The following is a 26,578-nucleotide window of genomic DNA, read 5'->3' as shown; positions in this document are numbered from 1 at the left end:
TTCAGTTCCTGAAATTAGTTCCAGACATGACAATCTTTTCTTTTTAACCAAGTGAGCTTTCTATGGAGGTCAGGGAGAGCTACTATATGAAATATATTTGTGGACTATATACATCCAAATACAAAGCTAATTTTTGGAAGTAGATTCTGTTTTTCTGTCATATCTAAGTATAAGTATAGAGATACATGCTTCTGAAATTTTTCTTTGGTAGACAAAATGGAAAATATTTAGCTGTCACAATGGTGACCAGTTTCGAGCAAAGTCAAATTCACTATTCCCCACCCGCCCCCGACTGTTGGTTTCCTCCTTCAGTGCTTCTCTGTTCCTAGTTAGCACAGCACCTGCCTTGTAGACACAAGCTTTCTGCAGGCTTCAGGGTATTCCCAGGAATTCCCAGTCTCAGATGAAATTTGGATTGCTTCTACTAGAGCTTAGGAGCCCATACCCTTCCTAATAGAAAAACCTCGTATGTCTCCCACATCCCTGTTGCTTCTATGGACTGGCCCACCTGGTCAAGACTGTCATTTACATATTCCCTCCAAAATTCTATTGAGCGTTATTTCATGAGTTAACTTTGTAAAAAGACAGGCTTTTTACCCTCCGGTTCCCTTTCCCATCGGACCTGAACGCCGATCTTGGTAGCTGTAAAAGGAGGAAAAGTAATACTGAAGCTGGCCTCACAGTGCTTGTAATCTGTGGCTAGTTTCAAACAAGGTTGAAAAAAATAAAATAAAAAGACAGGCTTTTAAAATTTTATTTCTTTAACTTTTTTAAATTAAAAAAATCTTTCAATTACAGGTATCATGTTAGTGTCAAGTATACAACACAGTGATTAGACATTTATATAATTAGGAAGTGATCGCCCTGATAAGTCAAGTACCCATCTGACACCATACACAGTTATTACAATATTATTGACTATAATCTCTGTTGTAGTTTACATCCATGACTGTTTTTGTAACTGGCAGTTTGTATTTCTTATCCCCTTCACCTTTTCCTCCATCCCCTCACCACCACCACCACCCCCCACTTCCACCTAGCAATCGTCAATTTATTCTCTGCATCTAGGTTTTTGTTTGTTTTGTTGTTTGTTTTTTAGATTCCACATATAAGTGAAACCTTATGGTATTTGTCTTCCTCTGACTTATTTCACTTAGCATAATACCTCTAGGTCTATCCATGTTGTCACAATGGCGAGATCTCATTCTTTTTCACGACAGAGTAATATTCCACTGTTATAAATGTACCACATTTTCTTTATCCAGTTGTCTATTGATGGGCACTGAGATTGCTTCCATATCTTGGGTATTGTAAATAATGCTGCAGTAAACATAAGGGTGCATAGATCTTTCAAATTAGAATTTTGGAGTTTTTTAAATAAATACCCAGAAGTGGAATTACTGGCTCATGTTAGCTCTATTTTCAATTTTTTGAGAAACCTCCACACTATTTTCCATAGTGGCTACACCCATTTACATTCCCACCAATAGTGCACGAGGGTTACCTTTTCTGAATATCCTCAACACTTATTTGTTGACTTATTGATGATATTCTGATAGGTGTGAGGTGATATCTCCTTGTTGTTTTAATTTGCATTTCCCTGACGATTAGTGATGTTGAGCATCTTTTCATATATTTATTGGCCATCTGTATGTCCTCTTCGGAGAAATTTCTATTTAGGTCCTCTGCCCATTTTTAAATTTGAATAGTTTGGATTTTTTTTCTTTTCTTTTTTACTTTTTTTTTTTTTGGTGTTAAGTTATATGAGTTCCTTATATCTTTTGGATTTTAACCCTTTATTAGATATATTATTGGTAAATATACTCTCTCATTCAGTAGATTTTTTGTTTTGTTGATAGTTTTTTGCTGTGCTAAAACTTTTAAGTGATCCATTTTCATTCTTTTGCATGAATCTGTCCAGTTTTCCCAATACCATTTATTGAAATGACTGTCTTTACCCCATTGCATATTCTAGCCTCCTTTGTTATATACATGCACATGGGTTTATTTCTGTGCTCGCTATTCTGTTCCATTTATCCAAATGCCTATCTTAATATCAGTAAAAATAAAGACAGTCATTTTTATATAAATATGAAAAATAATTAAGTTTGCTTTTATAAATAATACTCCCATAATTCTGATACATTGCTTGCAGACGGGTGTGGACAGGTGGAATGTTGAGACTCCTGGTTGATAGTTACTGAAGTAGATACCCACCTTTTGCTTAATATTTTTGTTTTTTTTTTAAATGTCTAATTCTAACAAAACTAAGTGTATCACAGTTTGTTATTATTCAAATGTGACATATGAATTAAAACTTGTGTAAGTCCATATGAAATTTGACATATTAAGTTTAATGTTAAAATGTATCTGGCCTCTACACCACATTGCTTATCATTTTTTCCTCTTGTTTTCTACCCATTCATGAACACCTACTTTTAATAATTATTTACAACATTTCTCACCCAGTAATAGAATTTAGTTATTAATCATTAAGCAACCTTAACTATTGTTTGTGCAGCTAGAATATTGTGCCAGCAAAGTATGATTTTCTTGTAACCTGAGCTGGGAAGGGAACTCACAGAACATAGCAGGGTAATAAAAAGTGACATATTGGTGTCACATCGGAGATCATCTTTTTCCAGAATTACTTAGCCTTTTTATGCATAAAGACATACAGGGTTTTTTCAAACTTGACTGTGCAAGAAATGCCCATTTTATTTTCTCTAAATGAAGCTGAGCCGCTTCAAGCCCCACCTGTGTGGTGGGTGGGAAGTTAAGTGTGCCATCCTGGTGTTTCGCGCCCTCTCGCAGAACAACCATGTCAAGGTCCTCATGCAGAGAGAGCATTAAGAGAAGTCTCCAGTCCACACCAGTTACCACGACTACGGTCCAAAGCACCACGGTCCTTTGTAATCAGGATACTTTGCAGCACTTTTGGGGACAGGAGTCTGGCTGGGAGCCCCTGCGGCTGGGATCCAGCTCTTCTGGATGTACCACAGGTGCCCCCTTCTCAGGCTTAACCATCCCCCAGAGGTGCCCCCGAGGAGAAAGGCGCAGATCTCCATCTCCTGGGAAACCCACATCCTTTTGTCCCTTTGCAAAGTATTGAATAATCTTCTTGTCTCTGGCTTCTCTTTTACCTGCTAAAGGCCTATGTTTGTCTTTTCCCTCAACTCACAACGTAATGCTCTCTTTAAAATGAAACCTTCCAAGGAAAGTTGTCTCCAGGGGATCTGGCACCAAAACCCTCCTGAGGAAAGGGAACACAAAGACTTGTCCACCTTCCTTGAACCACGAGTGGGTAACACCAGGAGAGCAAAACTCAAATGAGTATCACAATAGATTCTCCTGTATAATATGTGACACACAGAACACTTAACGTGATGATGGTGTTAAAGTAACAGGAAAGTTCTTTATTTCTTTACGTGTATTTGCAAAGTTTTAAAAATATCTTTGTCATTCCCTAATGTGTTGTCATATATATTTGATATCAATATTATCATCAGAGTTAACCTTTCAGGTGAACAATGCCAGCCCACCCTTCATCTCCTTTTCTCAATTCTGACCTTGCAGCAGGCATAGGAGAGGGGCCCAGATTCTTTCTCTGAGCCATGGAGTGCAGCAGTGGACATTTCTTCCGTAGATAGGACGGTGGTTTCTAACCTGGATCCCCAAGGAGGACAAGATGCAGGAGGGAAAGTGAGACCAAATGTGCCGTGTTCCAGGGTGCCCCAGCCCCGTTTCAATCAAGCCGGTTGTGTCTTTTCACCTTCTTTACAAATTAAATGCCAGGGAAATATCTTTTGAATGAAGGATTTCATTGTTTTAAAATGTTGGAAGTCACTGAAGCATCTATGCAAGTATATACCTACAACATTTGACATTATCCAGTATTTTGAGTTAAAGATCTTCCTTTTTCAGTAGTGTAATTCTGTAGTATAGAAATGAAACTTCCTCTTAAAATACTTTGGTTGCTTAAAAATCATTTACATGGGAAAATCCCCAAATGATAGGCTAAATTTGGGGGATAGAATGATTTATTGAGACTCTCAGTTGTTCTTCTGGGTAAGGGATATCCATCATGGAGGGTTGTTGATACAAATCTTGCTGCTTGCTATACTGAAATTGTGGGTTCTCAGTCAGTTGCCATCGCTCATCTGTTCACTATACAGAACAAGGTAGTTCACAGAACGCATTAAGGAGCGCCAACCCAAGTAATGAACCATGTTCTCAATCAGAACTTAAAAATTTAACTCTTTCTTGATACTATTTTTGGGTTATACTAATCATCATATACGTTTATATCTAACTACTGGTTCTTTTTGAGTAATTAAATTTACGCAAAATTACGCAACTTTACTAACAGTTATTATTTGGAAGGTTTTCAGAATTCAAATCAGATAACAGTACTGAAAAATACTTTTTAAATGGTTAACTTTATTATGTCTAGCCTAGCCAAATAACATGTAAGCTATAACATTCATTAGAATTAGTTTCCATGAGACAAGTTTAAATTAAAAATTCATATTAAATATTTTATAATGACATTTTTATTTTAGATACTAATTTTTGCTTGTGAAAAACATAGTTGAGTAAAGCTATTTCAGTGTCAGACATTTTTAGTAATCTGTATAATATAGCTTTCAGATCAGAGTTCCTTTTACTACTCTGCTACTATTGCCCTAATACATAAGAATATATAGTGTCTATTATGCAGTCTATACATTATCATTTCTATTAGTATCGAATACTAAAATTAGAATATTCAAGTTTAGAGATGGTTTTTTCGTTAGAAAAGTCCGTGCGGTCAATGCGAGAACTAGGACTTCCAACCTTGCTCAGCCAGGACTTCCTACAAAAAACAAACAAATAAAAATTACCATGTAAAGTATATATAGGCTAGCTACAATGATCCCACAATGGGAGTTTATATGCAAAAGTAACTTAGTAAAAGTAATGTAAAATATAAATTTTTCAAAATTTTATAGTTTTAGAAAATGTAAAATATCAGAATACTATAGAGTTTAATATATAATTAAATATGGACAAATAACAAATTAAGCACAGTCAACTACTGAGATTTCACATTGAGGTTATTTCCCCCCCCCCCCCTTAAAACATCCAAGGCCATTACTACCTAGCCGTTGAGCTATAAACAAGAGATAAAGTATTTTTTTCTCATTACCCAGCACATGGTAGGTAACATACTAGTATATATATATGTAGATAATATATATAATATACGGGAGGGAGTGGAGGAAAGTGGAGGAAAATAGGAGAATGGATAAAAGAAAAAATGTGATTTTCCATGAACATTAAAATTAGATGAACATTGTTTATTATCCAAAAACTATCTCTTACCATATGTATTAGCAAACCATATGTATTAAAGGGCCAAGTTAAATGTTGTGAAATTAGTGATATCCATGTGTCTAATTTATGCATTGTGTACTTACCCAAGATGCTTCCTATATAATTAAGGCTTATTTTAATGTACTTGATAACTCAGATACTACTGTTAATAGGTAGAAAGTTTCTAGTAAATTCTTAATAATTAGTTGGGATGACAGAGTAAGTGGGACTGTGGGTTAATAATATGAGGCCACTTATCCCAGCTATTGTAAAAACATTCCATGACTTTCCTCATATCCCCAAAATTCTTTCAGGTTGTGAAACTAGAGTTGTGTACAGCTGTGAATAGCATATTAACATCTCATATAACCTTGAATTTAAATTATTTTCTAGGCTCAAGTTGTCTGATTAGCTGAAAATTACTGCTAGGCAAGAGAAGATTTCCAATGCTTCAAATTGCCATTGTGCTATGTAACATTTTCTGTGGTTCTTATTTGTGACAGTTTTACTGGGAAAGGTGACTTTTCTTTTTCAGAAGCTAAGCCATGAGCATAATAGCACATTTTACTTTCTTCATTTCATTTCATTGAAATCTTAAAATGGAAATTGCATGTGTTTAAGAATAAAATTTAGTTATTATGAAAAGGAGCTGATAACTTCAATTTTACAAGTCAAATCTCCTTGAAACCTTCTAGAAAAGAAAAGCCAAAAATAATAAAAGCTAACATTTATTGTGCACTGACTGCTCAGCAGGATGCTAAGTTCTTTACATATTCTATTTCCTTTAGTCCACCCATGGCATTAGGGTTGTTTAAAAAAAATAGTTGGATGGTTGTCATCTCCTGAAATGGAGAGGCTGTGAGAAGAGCAGATTTGGGGAAAAAGTGGAAGTTCAGTTTTGGAATGGGAGTCTGAGATGTCTATTAGACATCTGAGTTGTTGAGTATGCAGTTGAATCAATGAGTCTGGCTGGAAAAGATAAAATTTGGAATTTGTCTGCAAATAGAATTGAAAGCCATAAGATTGGATGGGATCTCCAAGAAAATGAATATAAGTAGAAAAGGGAAGCAGTCGGAGGACTGCACCTTAGGTATACCCAGTGTTAAGAGCTCAGGAAGAACCATCGGGTGAGGTAGGAGAAAAGCTGGGAGAGCATCGTGTCCTGAGAGTCAAATGAAGCCTCTGGGAACAGTGAAGCGAGAGGTGGGTCAATGCTGCTTGCAGGTCAAGTAAGGTGAGGACTGAGAATTGACCATTGCATTTAGCAACCCAGAGGTCACTGATGGCCGTGACCAGGGCAGTTTTGGTGGATTGCAAGCCTATTTGAATGGGCTCAAGAGGGAATGGAGAGAGGAAATGGAACCAGTAATGGATAGAGGGCATAGGAGCTGCAATGGACTAATCCATCTGAGCTAATAACTCAATGTATTTAACTAGTTGAGAGCCTGTCTACCTACCTATATGCAGCTGGTCTTTGACATCACCAAAACTTCACCAGTCAGACCTATGACCACGGCGGAATCTATGCCACTACTGGGGGCAGAATGGTCATGCTGTTAGGTGATTCAGCTCTACTGTGTGTGTTTGTGAGCATGTGCTCATGCCACTTGGTGCTATGGCTCCACACTTGCCACCCCTGGTGCTAGGAACCCCTTTGCCTGACCTGCCTACTCACTTAGGTATTCTGGTCACCAGCCCTAGGACCCCAGTCTCATGTGCTGCTCTTAATGGGTGTGGCGCAGGTCTAGAGAGGGCAAAACAGTTCTTCTAAAGCAAAAAATAACTAGTCAGAAATTTTCACATAAATTTATATCTAATTAGTGAGGACTGGATATATACACAGTCAAACAGTACCAGTTAATTCAATTACATAAATATTTAAGTAGCACTGGATGCAAGGCATATTCTAGATACTGGATACATACACAGATATTCAAAGTGAGGTTTCTTCCCTCGGTTACTTACAATCTACTAGAAGACTTTGGAGAATACTAAAAATAACTGAAAATAAGGCAGGATGTAATGTGCAATGTGATCTTTATATAAAGGGAGAGGGGAGTTGGGGGGCTAACTTCTGGTCAGGGACATCTCTGTGATAGCAAAGGCATTTGAGCCAAGTTTTAAAGAAAACACTATTGAATTTTTCAAATCTTATAATGCAAATTCTAATTCAAGCATGACAGGAAACCAATAAACATAGGAAGACTACTGATAACATTAACTAATTAAAAAATGTAAAACTTATAAATGGTCTTTATTTAGATTTTGTGCTTTGCTTAATTCAGTTCCTATATATTTCTTGTTAAGTTTATGCTTAGACATATTCTATTTTTCTTGCTGTTTTGAACAAGATGCTTCTTAATCATCATGTTCTTAAACTGGTACATAGGTAACTAGTGATCTCTTATATTGTAAACAGATGTCTTACTGAACTTCCCTGGCAATATAAGTTTTTCTTTTCTTTGGGGTTCCCAGGTAAACCGCTTTTTATATTTTTCCTGAATTCATCCTGCCAGTCCGTTGGCATCACATTGAGTGTATAATTTCAAATTGCCCTTTATTTTAGGCCATCTAACCACATGTTGGCTATTTACGTGCCTCCGGGAAATTGCCACAGTGACTATGCAGAGAAAGAACATTAGCAGCATTCACCCAGCCTGGGGTCAGCCCGCAGGGCCATAATACACCTCTGGCTCCAGCATGTTCTTTCTACCTATAGGTTTAGTGGACTCAATAAATATTGAATGGATGGTTGGGTAGATGGGTGAATTACATTTGCTCGGAAGAGAATGAGGTCTAGTATTTCTACTGTAAATCTGAATCTGCTTTGTCTGCATATATCTTTCAGATATTTTTATTTAAGAAACATGATCCGCTGACTGGCTTTAAAAGAACAAAAAATAAGAAAGCTCAACTAATAAAAAAATGAAAGAATAGCAATGGAAGTTGGAAAATTCTATTGACAGAAGTCATATTACTTGATAACCATGTTCTCCCTTTAACATATTTTAAATGTTATGTGTAGGTTTTGAAAATTAAACCAATTTTTAGAAAGTCTATTTTATTCCTTTACCACTTGTACAGTGATAACGTAAGAAGGACTTTCCTTATAGATGCATTTCTTGCATGTGTGATGAGGATTCTCCACAGTTGTGAAAACAATATTGGAGGGCGTGCTGAAGGACAGATCTTGCATATATTACTTTTAAGTCCTTCAGGCCATCTTTGCATGAAAGAAATGAATAAAACACAGTGCTGATAAATGAAGGGAAAATGTACGCACTTAGTAAATTAACTGTGCCGTGTTTTTCTGTTCCTATTCAGGCAGTCACCGACTATATTGGCCCCTCAGGGCGCCCACAGCATTTTAATGCTTTGGTGCAGATGGCACACGTTTAGCTGTCAAGTGCAGTAAGTGCCACTCATTTATGGCCTTGGCAGTCGGCAGAGGCCAGCTGCGGCCTTCTAAAATGCACTTAGGCTTCTGCCTCCCGGAGGCCTTTCTTAGACAGCCCCTGTCTAAAAGGACCCACCCTCAACCTGTTGTGTGCATCATGGGCATTATCCCATTCTATAATTGCTATGTGTATGTATTCACTACGTGCCCACTCCACATTAGAATACAACTTCTAAGGCAGCGTTGGAGTCTTATTCACTATTTCCCCCCTACATTTACCACTCTGCCCAGTGATAGTGGGCACTCAGTAAATATATACTGAGTGAATGAATATTGTCCCCTGCCTGCCTTCTTCCCGTCTGTAGCTGCCAGACATGGAAGGAGGGAACGTTTCTAGGGTCCTACACAGTCCACAGCCAGAAAGGAACCCTGAGCACGAACTTTTAACTCTGATCTCACCTCATAGGAAACAAAAGCCTTCTGTGTGTGTGTTTTTACATTCTTTGTAAGGTCAAGAAATAGTTGCTCTTATTACAAAAAATGATAATTTACTCATGACAATCCTCTCTGAAACTAGATTCATCTTCTTAAAGGAAGTTGGAGGCCTACAGATCTGACCTAACAACCTGAATATAAGAATGTGAACCAAGTTTATTCATAGGATCGGTTCACTTATTTTTGCCAGCCCCTAAATTTTACTGTATTTGTGCATGTCAGTTTACTCATTATATAAACAAGCATGATAATGACTTCACCCAGAGTTCAGAGTGAGTATTACACCACCAGAGGAGGCCCAGTCCGGCCCGCAGACCCGGTCACGTGACATGCTGCCTGCTCAGTCAAGTTCGCCTGCTCAGTCAAGTTCAGTGCCCGGCGGGGGGTTGTATATGCTCAGACATATTGTGGTTATCAAATACAAATCCTTAGACACTTTTCCTATTATCCCAAAGATGTACAAGTACCTACGATTGTATTTGTTGTATTAATTCAGGATTTTTAAGCTTTTTAAAGAGAAGAATCCTTTCTTCCAACATAATCTTGCACAAAAGCTTAATGTTTATAGTGGAAATGAATTGCTTCTCTCAAGTAAAGGAATGGTTGGGAGGTGGGGTGCAGAATCTCCCCCAGCTGTACCTCGAGCACCTCTGGGGAATCCCAAAGGCTCTGAAGAGCTCAATTGCCCTATTAGCCCATCACTGAGCAAGGCTATCAGGTAGTGGACTACATGGGGAATCCATCACATGTAGAAGTGGAAATCAACATAAGACTTTTCTATAATTCAAGTCGGTTAGTGTCTCCTACAAAATGTAGTAAGCTCCTGAGGCGATATAAAAATTCCATCTAACTAATATTCTCCTCTGAAACAAAGAGGGGAAATTAAAGCACTAGAAAGCCACTATTAATAATTCATAGCAGTTCTATTTCCTGGGACTGAAGTGGGGCGGCACAGTCCTTTTGGACATCTCTGCAGCAGCGGTATAAATGTGGAGCGGAGCGAGAAGGCAGACAGTAGAAACAGTCAGCTAAGGAATAAAGGCTAGCGTGGTGCATGCCAGAAAATACTGAGTTGCCTGCCCATTTCAAGCTTTTAAGCTCGCATTAATAATGGAAGAATAGTACATAATATTTTTGCTATTCTACGTTCTTTAGCAAGTTTTCTTATTCAGTTACATGTGGGCAAATAATACCATATACTTCTTTATCAAGATAAGCATTTAATGGTGTCTGGATATGATGTCTAAAATTTCTGTCAGGGAATAGCCCACAATAAGTAAAGACTTCAGTGATTATCAAGGGAATCACAGGACACCCATCACTAACCTGAGACCAGATTCCTCATCTTTAAAATGGGGATAATACTTCACTGCGTTATTGAAAGGATTAAAGAGAATGTGTGTGAATTGCCTAAGGCAATGTCTGACACACAGTAGGCCCTTAATAGCAGTTATTACAATGTAACTGTTCTCTGCCTTTGCCTGTGTGGGTGGGCACCCTGTTTTGCAAACTCTGTGACCCTTAATCAAAGTCACACACTTGTAGTGCAATTCCACTAGGAATACCTCTGGGTCTTGGCAGAGCTACTTCTCAGCTACAGTGGGAAATGGCATGTCATGAACCTGCGCTGAGAGTCTAGAAGAGCTACCTCCAGGCAGGAGTTATGCCCAGGATTCTGAGAACCAGCAACTGAGTCCAAGGGCCGGGGAGCAGAGAAGAAGGGAAGAAGGCATGACCGAAAGCTCTACCTTCTCTGCCACACACCAGTTTCCAGACCAGCAAGGTGACAGATCCACTCTTCTTTACGCTTTATTTATGAAGTGGAAAGAAATTAGATGTTGGCACAGTGGTCATGAAAGTGGCCTCTAAGATCATTCTGCTTGGATATGAATCCAGCTACCCTTTCTTAACTGGTCATCGTGGGCAAGTTCCGTAAATTCAGAGCCTCATCTGTACACGGAGATTATGTTGCCAACCTCACAGAGTTGTTATGAAGATTAAGTGAGATCATCTGTGTAAAGTGTTTAACACTATCTAGAAAATTGTAAACAATAATTTTTAGCCCTTGTATCAGTCAGGGTGCAGGTTTAACATAAGGAAGTAGGTCCTTACAAAATCACTGGAAGGGCTGGGAGAACAGATTTATATGGGGCCTGTTGGAGCAACTCTGTAGAGTTGGCTGCTAGAATACCAAATGTTAAAGTGATTCTCACGCAAATATGATGTGAGTCAAAGATTTTAATTTAGTGCATTAACTAATGAGGGAACCTAGAGGATGTTATGTCTGGTTCAGATTGTAAGTATGTATACATGTACGTATATACACACGTGTATATATTGTATATAAATACATACAATCAGGAATGCTAAACTCAACTTGTTAATAGATGCAGCACATCCATTAGAATCTGACAGTTCCTGAGCATTCCACTAGACAATACCCAGAACCTCCCTGAACGATGCCCTGTAGTCTCTATTTGTAAGCCTTAGACAATTGTTTCCTGATAGGCCCACTCAGGGAACTGCTGGGAATCGGGAGGCTGCCATCCAGATCACTGCATTTTATGAACATGCTACCTTAACCGCAGTCCAGGCATCAGGGAGCCCCCACCAGACTTGTTGGCTCCACGTAATGCCTGCTAAATCCTCACGCCAACTAAAAGGAGGACTCACACTGCTGCTTCTCTCCCCACCTCAGTTCCAAATTTCACAGGAGGACTTCTGATTGATGAAGCCTGAATCATATTTGAAGGCTCTAGCTGCAAGAGAAATCAGGAAAACAGCTCCTCGCTCTCCCAAGTCTGCAGTAAAAGAAAGGTACCAGGAAGAGCTTGGAACAGAGGTTGAGCAAGACAGCACACCACCATATCTACCACTGTCATTGTTCACTTAGCCAGAACTTCTTGAAATTCTACACTATGGTAAACGGAAGATTAGAAATGTTTTTTGCTGGCCTGTATCATAGCAACATTTTTTAAAAAATATTTTATTGATTTTTTACAGAGAGGAAGGGAGAGGGACAGAGAGCTAGAAACATCGATGAGAGAGAAACATCGATCAGCTGCCTCCTGCACACTCCCTACTGGGTATGTGCCTGCAACCACCGTACATGCCCTTGACCGGAATCAAACCTGGGACCCTTGAGTCCGTAGGCCGACGCTCTATCCACTGAGCCAAACCAGTTAGGGCCATAGCAACATTTTTATGGCCTCTGTCAGATCTTGAGTTCTTTTCAGCACGAGAACAGAAAGCCTGAGGAACACCACCATTGAAGGGTCAGGCAGCAAAGGAGAAGCAGACAGAGCACAGGTGGAGAGAATGATCAGGAGAGGGAGAGGACCACGAAGTGGGGCATTAGGAAAACTAAGGACACAGTATTTTAAGGAGAGAGCAGTCAACTCCAAATGCTGCTGAGACTCAAGTGAAATATGAACTAAAAATGCTTTGCAGACCTTCGCAGGATCAGCTTCAGTGGAGGGGTGGGGGTGGGGGTGCGAGCCAGATTAGAATGGTTTTAGGAGTGAGGGGGAAGTGAACAAATGGAGACAGCATGAATAGATCAGTCTCTTCAGCTGTCTGACTCTGAAGGAGAGGAGAGACACTAAGCAGCTTTGTACAGCTTTAAGGTTCTGTTCCTGGCAAGCCAAGCCCACCTCGATTCTGAATCCAATGCCTTCCAGTAGTAGTTACGGGCACCTTGTCTCAGAAGAACAATATTTGAGGAAGATTGCTTTAAGGACACACTGTTTAAGATGTTTTCTATTCCAGATATGTTAATATCTGCTCCCACAGGAAGCCAAATGAAAAGGAGTTGGCCAGACTCCCCTGTATTTTCCACCCTCACCCTGACCTCTTCCACCTCCTTCCCAAATGCTCATAAGCAAATTGAGTTTTTGGGGTGATGCCATTAGCTGATAGACGGCTACCAGATAGTTTAGAGCCAAAGTGTGACCAGAGGTCATTATTTTAGACTTTTTAAAAAACCCTGTTCCTGGCTCTATTTTATCCCTCACCCTTGGGTGGTTGTTTTTAGATCCTTTTTCACTTTTAAATGCACCTCCTGTTACAGTTTTACATATCCTTACAAATCACTTTAAATCCTCTTGGCAACAAAGAGAGCTATAAACATATAAAGCTGTGAGGTTATTTTTCTTCTTCTTGCTGATACTGTTTCTCTGATTTTATACACGAAATTATTGGGAAGAGGGATAAAGATGATTGGGAAGAGGGATAGAAATTTATTTATGGACTTTTGCTTCACAACCGACTTTCCTAGACACTTTTTCCATTACAGTGAGGCATGCATCCCTCTGAGGTCATCAAAACATGTATCCTCAGGCCGCCATCCGGGCTACAGCTTTGAACTTGGGGACTAAGAGCTCTCAGCTGCAGCCCATGGGCAAGAGCTGTTCAGACTGGACCACTCAGCTGAGCAACACTGGGGCTCCACGGTGCTGAGGGAGGTCCCGGGCAGCACTTTCCTGTGGCTGCTGGGGGAGGAGGGTGGCTCCCAGGCCGGGCCAGGCTAGCGGCCGGGCAGACAGATGCATGCACAGGCTTTTCAGACATTCATAAAGCATCTCTCTCACAGCCACTTTGAAAATAATTTGTACAGAATCAAAAGAATAATTTGAAGGCAGAATGGAGAGGTAACTAATGACACAAGAACCACTAGAAAAAAAGACTCACCAGGTGGAAAATCAGAGAAAATTTTTTAATGTGCCAAAGACTGTTGGGCTGTGTTTTAAAGGGATCGTCTGTGAAGGAGCATACTGCACCACAAGGTGATAACCCTGAAGGTGAGGGCTTTCAGCATGCCTTTAAATGTTTGACACGAATTCAAAATAGTGAAACTTTCCTTCCTGGGTATGTCTCATCATTAGGGAAATGGCTTATCTTTTCCACCTCCCAGGGTTTTTTAAAAATTATTCTTTTTAGCGTCTCATTTTCCCATAGAGAGGGTATTTTATCTTTAAATTCAGGTATGTGCCTCAGTTCATAGGGAGGCTCACGATAGGAGGTAAGAATGCCATTGTAATGTTTCAGCTCATAAGTGGTCACCTGCAATTGGTATTTGAATACTATACTCTGAATTTTTTTTTAGTGTTAATGTGTTATATTCTCATTAATTTCAGTCTGTAATACAAATAGAGATTCAGAAAATAGCCACTCCTTATCAAAATGGTTTTCTTTTTGTACTCATAAAAACCCATGCCAGTTTATTTCCTTCTTTTATAAAAGTAGGCAATAAAATAGAAGATGAAGAAAAAAATATCTTTCTAATATTAATGATTTTTTGCAGGTTGTTAAGAAATAGTCATTGCTAAATCCCAATAAATGTTTTTCTGCCTATACTTTTAAAACCAAAATTGAGGGTACTGTTCTCACCCTAATAAAAATTTGAATAATGTGTGCTTATTGACTGAATTAAAACTTGTTTTTCATAAAGAAATATATTAACAGCTTATTGACTCTCAGACAAATAAAAAGGCATCATCCATATATTCAAATGGCCTGTCTAGTGGGAGGTGACAAAGTGAGAGGAAAGGATTAAAGGCTGAAAGGAAGGAGAGAAAAAGATTTTATGGAAGAGGTTAAGAAAAACTCTTCATAATTATAATATTGCATTCTAAGATATGCTCAATCTCTCTGACACCACTAATAAAATGATCAAAGAATGTCTAATCAGCAGAATCAAAATGCAATTTAATTAATCATGTCTCCCTCTTCTGAATTGAAAGCTACTTCAGTAGTAGATAGATGGCTGCCATGTTTAGTTTTCCAACTGACTTTCTGATGAGGCAGCTCAAACAAACCAGAGTGATTGATGTACTTGCATTTGGATAGAATTGAAAGTCTGAGGTTTCAGAAGTTACAACAACGAAGAAGAGAAAGCCAGAAGATGGGTCCTACTCTGAAACTGAACTCCTAATCTGAAAGATATATGTACTCCTATGTTCACTGCAGCATTATTTACAATAGTCAAGATATAGAAGCAACCTAATTGCCCATTGATAGACATTTGGATAATGATGTGGTACATTTATACAGTGGAAAATTACTCTGCCATGAAAAAGAATGAACTCTTGTCATTTGCAAATACATGGATGGACCTAGATGGTATTATGCTAAGTGAAATAAGTCAGATACAAGAAGAAAAAATACCATATGGTTTCACTTACATGTGGAATCTAAAAAAACAAAAAAAATAAATCAACAGACAAAACAAACAGACTCAGAGATGCAGAGAACAAATGAATGATTGCTAAATGGGAAGGGGTTGGGGAGATGGGTGAGAAAGGTGAAGGGATTGAGAAATACAAATTACCAGTTCTAAAAATAGTCATGGGAGCCCTGGCTGTGTAGCTCAGTTGGTTAGAGCATTGTCCCCATATACCAAGGTTGCAGGTTCGATCCCTGGTCAGGGCACATACAAGAAGCAACCAGTGAATGCATGTTTCCCTCTCTGTCTTTCTCTCTGTCTCCCTTCCTCCCTCTCACTAAAAAATAAATAATTTTTTAAATAGTCATGAGGATGTCAAGTACAGCATAGGGAATATAGTCAATAATATTGTAATAATTATGTATGGTTTCAGATAGATACCAGGCTTATCAGGATGATCACTATGTAAATTACATAAATGTTTAATCACCATCTTGTACACCTGAAACTAATATAATGTATGTCAACTATAATTGAAAAATTTTAAAGATTATATATTTTTTTAAAAAAGATAGTCACCAGTCTAGTTTTCTTATCCACCAAATGCTTGCTTCCAGTGGTCTCACTGGGAGTGACTAGCTCAGTGTAGTTGGTTAGTCACTCGATTTGGTCTGTTAATAAAGTACTCAGTGCTTTTTCTTAAACATTCATAGGGTTATATGGTGGGAAACTAAGATCAAATCAAGCAGAATTGTGCACCAGCTCAGAATTAGTTTCTTGAAAGCTGACCACAAACAGGGTGACCTGCTTACCATGGAGGAAAATAAAGGCTGGAGCAAGTAGAGGACACAAAGGAGGATTGGGATAGGGGTTGGGAATTGTCTGAAAATGTTAATACTGATTTTTAGTTCCTCGTCATCACTGATGGTAGAATTTGCTGGTAACTTATTGTTTTATTTATAGCCCCTCATCCTCTCCCCCAACAAACATGCGAGTTGTATTCTGTGATTTGGAAAACTTGGATATTCTTCTGTTCTTTCATAAGAGACTTTGATTTACCAATTAAGTCAAACTTTTGAGGCAAGAATACTCAAATTAACATAAAATTTATTTTCCAAGAGAACTGGGGTCTCCTATGTAATGAATTGTGAATAAAACAAATAGCAATAGTCACTTTAGCTCCTGTGTGAGACACAGGATGAAAATAAATAGTAGTTAAGCTTGCAAATTACGTTGCTTGCTTCATTCATTCTAAAGAAGACAATAATTAGATGGTGGGGTATAATTATTATTTTGAAAATTCTTTCTTATTCAAACAAATTTCATTGAATTTGTGTAATGGGGGAAAAAGTGGAACGTGGCAAAACATTTTTAATAAACATCTAAGTTCTGTATTATCTCATTCTACATCTAACGCCTTAGAAAATGACTCCACAATCAAGATCTTCCTGGTTCTCTCGCCAGGTGTTACAACACTCTCATTGACAAGAATATGGTTTTGACTTTGGCTTTTTAATTTTGCTTCATGATACCAGAGCATAGAATTAACTTCCACATCACAAAATATTGAGCACAAGGGTTTCCCCAAACTCCAGCTCTGGTGATGTCTGTCACATGATGCCTCTGCTACCCTAATTCCAAGAAGATGGCGAGTCTTAATCAACTGAAGTTTGGTCCGGCCCCTGACATCAGCCTGTCCTTAGCTCTCCATCTTTAGGCTAATAACTGGCAGCTCTCAGCCTACTGACTGAGACATCGGTATCCACATAGCATATGACAGTGCCCTGTACATGTGCACTGTAGTAGCTCCATTGACTTACTTTGTCCATGGTACTTAACATGATAAACTGAATTAAATAAATTATCTAAATATGATCCAGCAATCCCATTTCTGGGTATTTCTACAAAAGGATTGAAATCATGATCTCCAAGAGATATCTGCACTTTCCTGTTCATTGCAGCACTACTCGCAGTGGAAACAACCAAAATGCCTACTGATCGATGAATGGACAAAGAAAATGTGACATATAAGGACTGGTGGTTGTTAGAAACTGGGGGAAGGAGAAAATGAGGAGTTACTACTCAATAGGCATGAAGTTTCAGTAAAGATGAATACTTCCTAGAAATCTGTTGTACAATGTAGTACCTATACAGTGGTTCTCCCCCCCACCCCACCCCCCTCGTTATCCATGGTTTTACTTTACTTAGTTTCAGTTACCTTGGGTCAATTGCGGCCCGAAAATATTAAATAGTTCCAGAAATAAACCCTGTTCTGAGTAGCGTGATGAAATCTCTCTCCATCCTGCCCAGGCCATTAATGATCCCTCTGTCCGGCATATGTGCTCTATGCTCCCTGCCAGTTAGTCACTTAGTAGTCACCTCAGTTATCAAATCAACTAGAACTGTATCACAGTGCTTGTGTTCATGTAACCCTTATTTTACTTAATAATGGCCACAAAGCACAAGAATAGTGATGCAATGAATATGCCAAAGAGAAGCCATAAGTGAAAGGTTAAAGTTTTTGACTTAATAAGAAAAGAAAAAACATCTTATGTGAAGGTTGCTAAGATCTATGGTAAGAACAAATCTATCCATGAAATGTCCAATAATTAAAAATTGGTTTAAAAAAATTGGTTAAATAAGTTACCATATTTCCATATGAAGGAATAATAGATAACCATTAAAATTATGAAGATTAATTTTTACTAATATGTACAGTGTTTCTAATATGGTATTATGTTTTTAAAAAGTAAGTTACAAAGCAAGATGTGCAGTATGACCCCACTTTTGTAAGAAAATATATACATATTTTATGTATATATATATATATATACAGGAAAATATTTGAAAGATGTACATCAAAATGATAATAATGGTTATCTCCTGAAATGTGGGTAGTTTTTCTTTCCCTTTTTCTTTGCTATTTTCAAATGCCTCCAATAAATATGTATCAATTTTAAATTAGTAAAAGATTATGAAATTGAGGAAATGCCTTTGGAAATAAAAACAAATTTTCTTTTTTTGTTTCTGTTTGAAATAATGATCTGAACAGAGAGAAATATAAAATGTGGCTTTTGTGATCAAAGTCATTAGCATGAATGCCGGAATTTTATTAACAAATCTCTTGCTGGGAGGTAACGACATCCAGGGGCAAATACGATCTATTATTTTACCAATGGCATCAAGTCTTTTCAGTGGGTTTAGTAACTCCAGCATGGTAATGCAGAGCGATTCCCCCCACTGTGTATAATTTACTTTATAATATTGAAAACTATTAGACTAACATATTTATCATGTACAATTCACAAAGGAGAGTAGTAGCTAAAATACCTCAACTAACATTTAAGACACCAGACATTTTGAGTGGAAGACTCTTATGGATTAAAATAGGTTACTGGGCAGGATGGGAAGAGATCAACCAAAGAACTTGTATGCGTACGTATATGCATAACCCAAGGACACAGTCAACAGGGTGGTGAAGGCCTGGGGGAGGGGTGGGCTAGAAGGGGTCCATGGGGGGAGAAAAGGGGAACATATGTAATACTTTCAATAATAAAATTTAAAGAAATAATAATAAAATAACAAATGTCACAAAAAAATAAATAAAGCAGAAAAAAATAAATAGGTTATTGGGGCTATGGCTGGATTGTGAAGCATCATGTACAGCTTGCTAAGGATTTGGACTTTTCCTGTAAAAACACAGATCAAGTTGTATTTCAGAATGAAAATTCAAGGTGCCCATGGAGGACAGATTAGAGGGAGTAAAAATTAAAAACAGAGTACATTTATAATTGGGACATTTATAATAGTAATGTCTTTAGAGGAATTTTTCCTAACAAGGAAGAAAGGGTGACTATGGAAGCTATTTAAGTTTTAGCTTCGATTTTTTCTCTCCCAAAAAAGGATATATAAATATAAAACCCATAACAACTATGTAAACTACTATAATATATACAGTATAGGTAGGGATATGCTTTTGCATTTTATGATTTGACTAAATATTAACTAATGACAATATATTAAATCAGAACTTATTTTGTCCTTAACAAATTGGCAAATCTAAGCAGAGCTTGGATATTCGTTATACAATACGAGCTGACATTCCAAATTCACCTAAATGGAATTCACTTAGTATGTTAGAGTCTGTAAGTCTGCTCAATCATTTCTTAGAGCTTCCTATTCCCTAGAAAGGGGACTGCTCAACCCAAGGCTGACCTGCACTCTGAGAGCTGTCAGCCTCTCCCTGCGGGAGCCCCAGAGAGCATCGCCCTGGGGTGCAGAAAGAAAGCCCTAGAAGGCCCCCCCCCATTCCTATCATATTCCAAGGTTTTCTTTCCTGATCTAATACCAGAAGCTAGAAATAGTCAAGCAGTACTAGCATCCTTTCAAAATTAAAAACTGTTGAAAACATACTTGTGAGATTTCCACCTCTGTCAAATAGTCCCACGGAGCTAGGCCTGGGATTCCATGGGAATGACATAGGGAGATACACGGCAGGTAATGAGATCATGGTACCAAAAAGTGTGCTTGGATTTTGTTCACATTGTTCTGGCTCTCTAACCCATACAACCTAAGGGCTTATATAAAATTTAACATGAATAAGCACAGAAGAGCAGCCCCAGGATGGTCATTCAGTACAGCTAGATCATTTTAACTCAGGGTCAGAATGAACTTTATGGGAGCATTTACAAAGACCAAGGTTATTTAGGGGAGAAGGTTTTTTTCTCCTTTCATATCTTACCTTGCACAGAACTTTAAGGTAATATTAGGAAGCCTGAAACACAGTCTAGAGGATTCAGGACCATCTCAGTTCAGGTTGCCATGACATCCTATATAATAAAGAGCTAATATGCTAATTAGACCGGACGGCGGAACGACCTTCCAAACGACTAGTGGACGGGAGGCGTGGCCGTGGAGCTGTGAGTGCCTACTCTTGCATGATTTTCGTGCATCGGGCCTCTAGTTTTCTATAACTGAGTCCTGTACTTCCTCTTGCAAGCGAGAACAACATTGAGAATGTAAAAATGATCCACACTAAGGAAAAGTTGTTACCCAAATTTAATCAACAGGATGTTTTTCCTCTTCCTGTTCTGGGACAAGGAAGCTAAATGCTATCACAAAGTGGTTGAAAAAATTGGAAGTCAAGACGCTGTGACTTTATTGCCTGTGTCTCTGGTCGAAACTGAATGTGGAGACTGGATTTGGTTCAAGGATACGGAAAGCACCACTGGCGGTCTATAATGTGGCAGCACAAAAACAGTTTGAATCCTTATGGCTTCTTCCCCCACCCAAGCTGCCTTTTACATAAAAACTTAGTTGGAAAAATTTGACATTTAAGTTTAAGCAAATTTTCAACAACAAAAAAATAATGTTTAACTTCTCCAGGTTTTTCTTTTCGTTTCAGAAAACAATAATTTTATAGTTTCAATATAATGCTGGTCTTTGTAGCACTCAAGAGACACAGCCAGACACCGGTGCATGCTGCAGATGCCTGTTTTTATTCCAGAAACAACCTTCGTAACTGTTGGCAGCGCGAGGCTGGGGACGGCGGAGGAGGCAGGAAGGCTGTAGGGATATCTGCTCGGAAGTCTTCAGGCAGAAAGGTTTAGAACCGTTAGCTAATGACTTCAATGAGACTTTAAGTTCGAAATCAGTAACTACAGAAATCCATACATTCTGTGCCTCCTGAGGGCTGTATACCTTCCTTTGGATTTTTTTATTTTTATTTTTGGCATAAAGAAAGAACACTATTAAATAATGCATAAGTAATTGTATTATATCTTCCAAGGGTACATTTAAAACACTGTTTAGATTACAGACAGGAACATAAGATTTAGTAGTTCTCTCTGCTGCATGCCAAATAGAGATGTTCATAGTTCATAATTTATTCAAAATCTGTTTGGACAGGCTCTGGTTGTATTAGATTTGAATAGTCAGTTTGTCATTTTGTTGCTATAACAGCAGCACAAAGATAAAAACAGCCCGAACAGTTTTGTTACAGAGACGTCTACCTACCACAGCTCTTACCTTGACCCTTTCTAGGCTTCCTGCTTTCCTGCCCTCAATTCTCTGCTCTTTTCAGATGAGAACAAGCTGACCCTGGCTAAGCATCTTCCTGTGAAAAGGCTCATGACAAACGCAGTCTTTATAAAAGACTCCACAGTTGAAATGTGAACCCGAGATATTTTAGGGTCCCCACAGGCCCTTGTGTTCTAGCATTGAAAATCTGTTGTGAAAAATCATTAAACCTGTTTTCTTTGTGTCACTCATTCATTCTATACCAACAAATGTTCACTGAGCACTTGTTAATTTGCAAAGCAATTTTAGTGATTCAAGAATGGGGAAAGTGTAGTCTCTGAGGAACTTGCAATCTTGAAGAAAACAAAAGAACCCTGTAATGTGCATTTAACAACAAAGTCAGCCTGGATCCTCTATTTACTCTTTCTTTGCACAGGTGAGGGAGTTAGCAACACAGAGAGGTGGAATGACCTGTCCTAACCACATTGCTGGCGTAGAGATCACTGGGACAATGGAAAGACCCCTGGCTGTGAAACAAGCCACTTACTTCACCACTCACTATTTATATGATCCTGGACAAATTACTTAACCCACTGAGCTAAGCCAGACTTCAAAGGGCTAATCTGGGTTAAAAGGCTTATAAGAATGAGAACAGCCCTAATCGATTTGACTCAGTGAATAGAGCATCAGCCTGCAGACTCAAGGGTCCCAGGTTCGATTCCAGTCAAGGGCATGTACCTTGGTTGTGGGCACATCCCCAGTAGGAAGTGTGCAGGAGGCAGCTGATCGATGTTTCTCTCTCATCGATGTTTCTAACTCTCTATCCCTCTCCCTTCCTCTCTGTAAAAAATCAATAAAACATATTTTTTTTTAAAAAAAGAATGAGAACAGATGGCCTTCAGCCTGAAGTATAAGGCACACTTACAACATATGAATAAAAGTGAACTGATGGAGCTTCTCCATGCCTCCCTAGTTCCTCACAGACCTTTGGCCAAAGTTCAGTGGCCAGTGCAACCCTCAGAGAGTGAGAAACCTGCTGGGTCAATGACTCCAGGGCCACAGGCCCACAGCCTTCCCTACACAAAGTTAGGCACGTTGGTGTTCCATTTCTTATTGCTTCTTTAGACATCACGTGGAACAGCCCCGCCCTGCTATACCTGCTCACCTTCAGTTTCCTCACTGGTGGTATTTAATGATATACCTATAGACTCTGGTGGTTTAATCTAAGCCTTGGGCAAGACGGCCTGTGGAGAGTGCCTGGCTCAGGGCCTGATGCAGAGCCGGAGCTGCGCAGGTGGCTTTCTTAGCTGAGGAACTGAAAGGAGGATTCAAGTTCCCCGGCTCTCCAGCCTAATGCTCTCTTTAGCACACAAATAACGGCGACTGCCATTCTGTGGGTATGCACTTTGTGCCAGTGGGATGATACATCAAAGGGTGATATGAAACTATGATTACTTGAAGAAAGCCGTCTGTGTCTAGAAAGCCCAGGCAGTAAAATCTCGGGCATCTCTCATGGCAGTATTTTTTCTGATTTGTCTCCTCAGGAAAAGGAAACAAAGGGAAAAAATAAACAAATGGGACTACATCAAACTAAAAAGTGTTTGCACAGCAAAGGAAACCGCCAACAAAATTAAAAGACAACCCACTGAATGGGAGAGCATATTCACCAAAAATACATCTGATAAGGGGTTAATATCCAGAATTTATAAAGAACTTACAACACACCAAAAAAACACACAATTCAATTAAAAAATGGGCAAAGGATCTGAAAAGATAAACAGGTGACCAACAGACATATGGAAAGATGCTCAACATCACTAATCATCAGAGAAATGCAAATCAAAACCACAATGACTTACTACCTCACACCAGTCAGAGTAGATATTATCAAAAAGTCTGTTGACTAGGAAACCCTTGTGAACTGTAGAGGGGACTACTAATTGGCACAGCCCCTATGAAAACAGTATAGAGATTCTTTAAAATATTAAAAAAAAAAAAACACCTAAAAATATCTCTACCATACAACCCAGCAATTCTACTTCGGGGTATTTATCCAAAAACAAACAAACAAACATGAATTTTAAAAAATGTGTACCCCTATGTTTATTGCAGCATTATTTACAACAGTCAGGATATGAAAGCAACTTTGATGCCCATCAATAGATAAATGGATAAAGGAAAATGTGATATATACATGCAATGGAATATTACACAGCAATAAAAAAGAATGAAATCTTGCCTTTTGCAACAGCATGTATAGACCTAAGTGAAATAAGCCAGACAGAGAAAAACATGTGGAATTTAAAAAACAAAAACAAAAACAGACAAATAGAAACAGGGATCAAAGGGATGGTTATCAGAAAGAAGGGGGTGGGTAGATGGGTGAAAAAGATGAAGGAGAATATCTATCCATCTATATAAAAGCCTAAGTGATGGAACAGCCGGTTGACAGGTCGCTATAACATGCACTGACCACCAGGGGACAGATGCTCAATGCACAGGACTGGGTTCCCTCCTGTCTGGATCGGGCCTGCGGGGATCGGGCTGAAACTGGCTTTCCAACATCCCCCGAGGGGTCTCAGATTGCGAGAGGGTGCAGGCCAGACCAAGGGACCCCACTGGTGCATGAATCCGTGCACCAGGCCTCTAGTAGAATTAGTGAGATAATCACATTACAAGGTATAAAAATGTCAAATCACTACATTGTACACCTGAAACTAATATAAGTAATATAACCTTGTCTAGTAACTATACTTAAGTAAAAAAAAAAAAAATTTTTTTAAGGGAAGTTCTCCTATTTTTCTGGTCTGTGTTTGCTTTTAAGGATGCCCTGAATCCTTTATGGAATGAATGGAATTATGTGTAAGTAGATGGATAGACCAAGTTCCTTAATCATAGCACCTAAATGAAAATTTTCATGTACTAAAATTGGAGAAAATACAAAGAGGAAACCACACTTATTCAACCCTGGCTTTATGACTTTATAGTCCACAACCTCATTTCAATTACTGAAGTCTGCAGGATGATCAACATCAAAGTATTACAAGTATTTGCTATAGTTCATATGCAAACTTTTGAAAATGAAAGTGGATCTCAGTGGAAAAGTTCAGGTACAGAGGAAGAAACATTTTAAAGGAATTAAATGTTGTGGCTCAGGCTCAAAGTAACTAGGGTGGGTAGGAAATCAAATGCTTTCCATATCGTGTCTTAGGCAGTGTCAGGGACTCGAGTTTTCTGTGTGTGTGTGTTTTGAACACTCCTTGAAATCAGTAAGTGGAATATGAGCATTGCCTGAACTTTATTTGAATTTCAATAGCTACCAACAGATGTGCTTAGGATGAGTAGGGCCCCGATTCCAAAACAGCACAGTACTTTAAATCTATTTTAGACTCTGAAATGAGAGCCGATTCCAGGAAGACAGCTCCGAACCTTTTCCCCAGCTGCAGAAATAACTCCTCTTGCTGCCCCTCTGACTTACACACCAAAGGAAGCTGCATGAAAAGGTGTTCTTTTGCCAATAATCATTTTACCATACAGCCCTCAAATGGAAAAAAAAACTGTTGGCTCCTCTTCAGAAAACTTATTCTCACATCCCCCAGAACCAGGTAGATAAATAAAGAAAACCACAGAGTTATTTTAACTCCTTTCTCCTTCTCCAAAGTGATTTTTCATATTTGTATTACTTCAGTAAGCTTATAAAACAGGGCTTATCTATTAACAATTAAGTCACTATTAAATTTCTACAAAATAAGTAATTCATTCAAGGCTCTGAGACTGTTCCCTCCCCCCTTTTACCCCTGCCAATTTCTTGGGCTTTTGCTCCATTGGTTAATTCCCACTTGCCTAAACCAATCAATTCTCCCACCCTCTGGTTTCTACCCTTCACTTTAGGATGTACAAACCCCTCTCAATGGAAAGTGAAACCTCTAACCTGAATTCACCTCTGCTGTTATCTTATTTCTTCCCTTCACACCCAAGCTTCCCTAGCTGACAAATCTCTATTAAGTCAAATGGAAACTCTGACTTTGCTTTTAGACATAATAACAATGACTTTATTAGGTGCCTCTCTGTGCCAGGCGCTCTTACAGGCTTTTTTTTTTCTTGATTAAAAAATGCATGAATAATTCATGTTCATTACAACAAATTAAATAATACAGAAACGGATCAAATCAGCATCAATGCATCCCCTGCCCAAACACCATATCTTCTTTGTCACAACCATAAGATAAGAATTATTGACCCTGTTTTACAGATGAGAAAATTGAGCCTAGAAAAGGATCAGAGTGTACCCCCCAATTTTTAAGAGGGAGAGCTTTGCGGTCTGACTGCCTGGTTCGTATCTTGACCTTGCCACTTACTTTATGTGTCCATGAGCAAATTACTTACTATTTCTGCACCTCAGTTTTCATATCTGTACAACGGAGCTAATGATAGTACCTCGTTCACAGGGTGTGGTGAGGATGTAATGTGCCAAACATAAAGATATTGCTGTTTCTAAAGAAAAAAAAAAGATTTTTAAATGACAGCTGAGAAGAAATCCTAGGAATCAGGGCAAAATGCTGTTCACCATTCTGCCACTACTGTGGAGGAAAAAAACTTTTTAAAGCAGCTGGAAAATATTGCTCAAAAACAGGCTCTTATTGCAATGATGACACCATCAATGCACTTAGTTTTTTAAGATAACACCATTTTTTTAAAGATTCAATATTATTTCCATTTTTCATGATTAAATTTTATTCATTTGATATGGTATCAATTTCATTATTTTTATTGTTATCTCAGTGTGCTAGAATGAGTATGCATGTTTAACATTTATATATAAACACATTTTACATAATGTTTCTACTATATTTCAAAGTTTTTGTAATGGCTCTGTGTAACCCTAGGTGATTTGAGTCTCCCCTGCCATCTGGCTCTACCACTCTGGGGCCAGTCTGCCCTGCCAGCACGCTACTATATGGTAGCCTCTTATTGTCTCAGTAGGCACAATAATTTATATTTGCTCTCTATGTGTGAAATATTAGTAGAAAATGATTATATAATGGGCATTAATTTTCCCAGTAAGTCATTACCCACACCCCAGTAACTCAAATATTTCCTTCCCACTTCTCTATATGCTGCTTCTAAGAGGCAACAGACAGGACGGCTGC

The 26,578-nt window shown here is 38.6% G+C and overlaps 1 protein-coding gene across 12 annotated transcripts in view; it reads right to left on the bottom strand.

The window, feature by feature from the left end:
• Positions 1-748: 748 nt before the first annotated feature.
• Positions 749-26,578, bottom strand: part of ACYP2 (acylphosphatase 2) — a 172,334-nt gene continuing 146,504 nt past the window's right edge. For 9 of the 12 annotated variants that reach the window (XM_079792301.1, XM_079792297.1, XM_079792298.1 and 6 more), the window contains 2 exons: positions 25,815-25,922; positions 4,743-4,855 (listed from right to left, as the gene is read on the bottom strand). In XM_079792301.1, coding sequence (XP_079648427.1) covers positions 25,827-25,922 — 96 coding nt within the window. In that variant the 3' untranslated portion in view covers positions 4,743-4,855; positions 25,815-25,826. Of the gene's footprint in view, positions 4,856-25,814; positions 25,923-26,578 lie in introns of all 12 variants that reach the window. The other 3 variants (XM_079792296.1, XM_079792300.1, XM_079792306.1) reach the window with 1 other exon arrangement.

The sequence above is a fragment of the Cnephaeus nilssonii genome (assembly GCF_951640355.1).
Source record: "Cnephaeus nilssonii genome assembly, chromosome: 15".
Taxonomy (NCBI): Eukaryota; Metazoa; Chordata; class Mammalia; order Chiroptera; family Vespertilionidae; genus Cnephaeus; species Cnephaeus nilssonii.
Note: the sequence above shows the minus strand (reverse complement) of the source record. Positions and strands in the feature narration are given on the sequence as shown.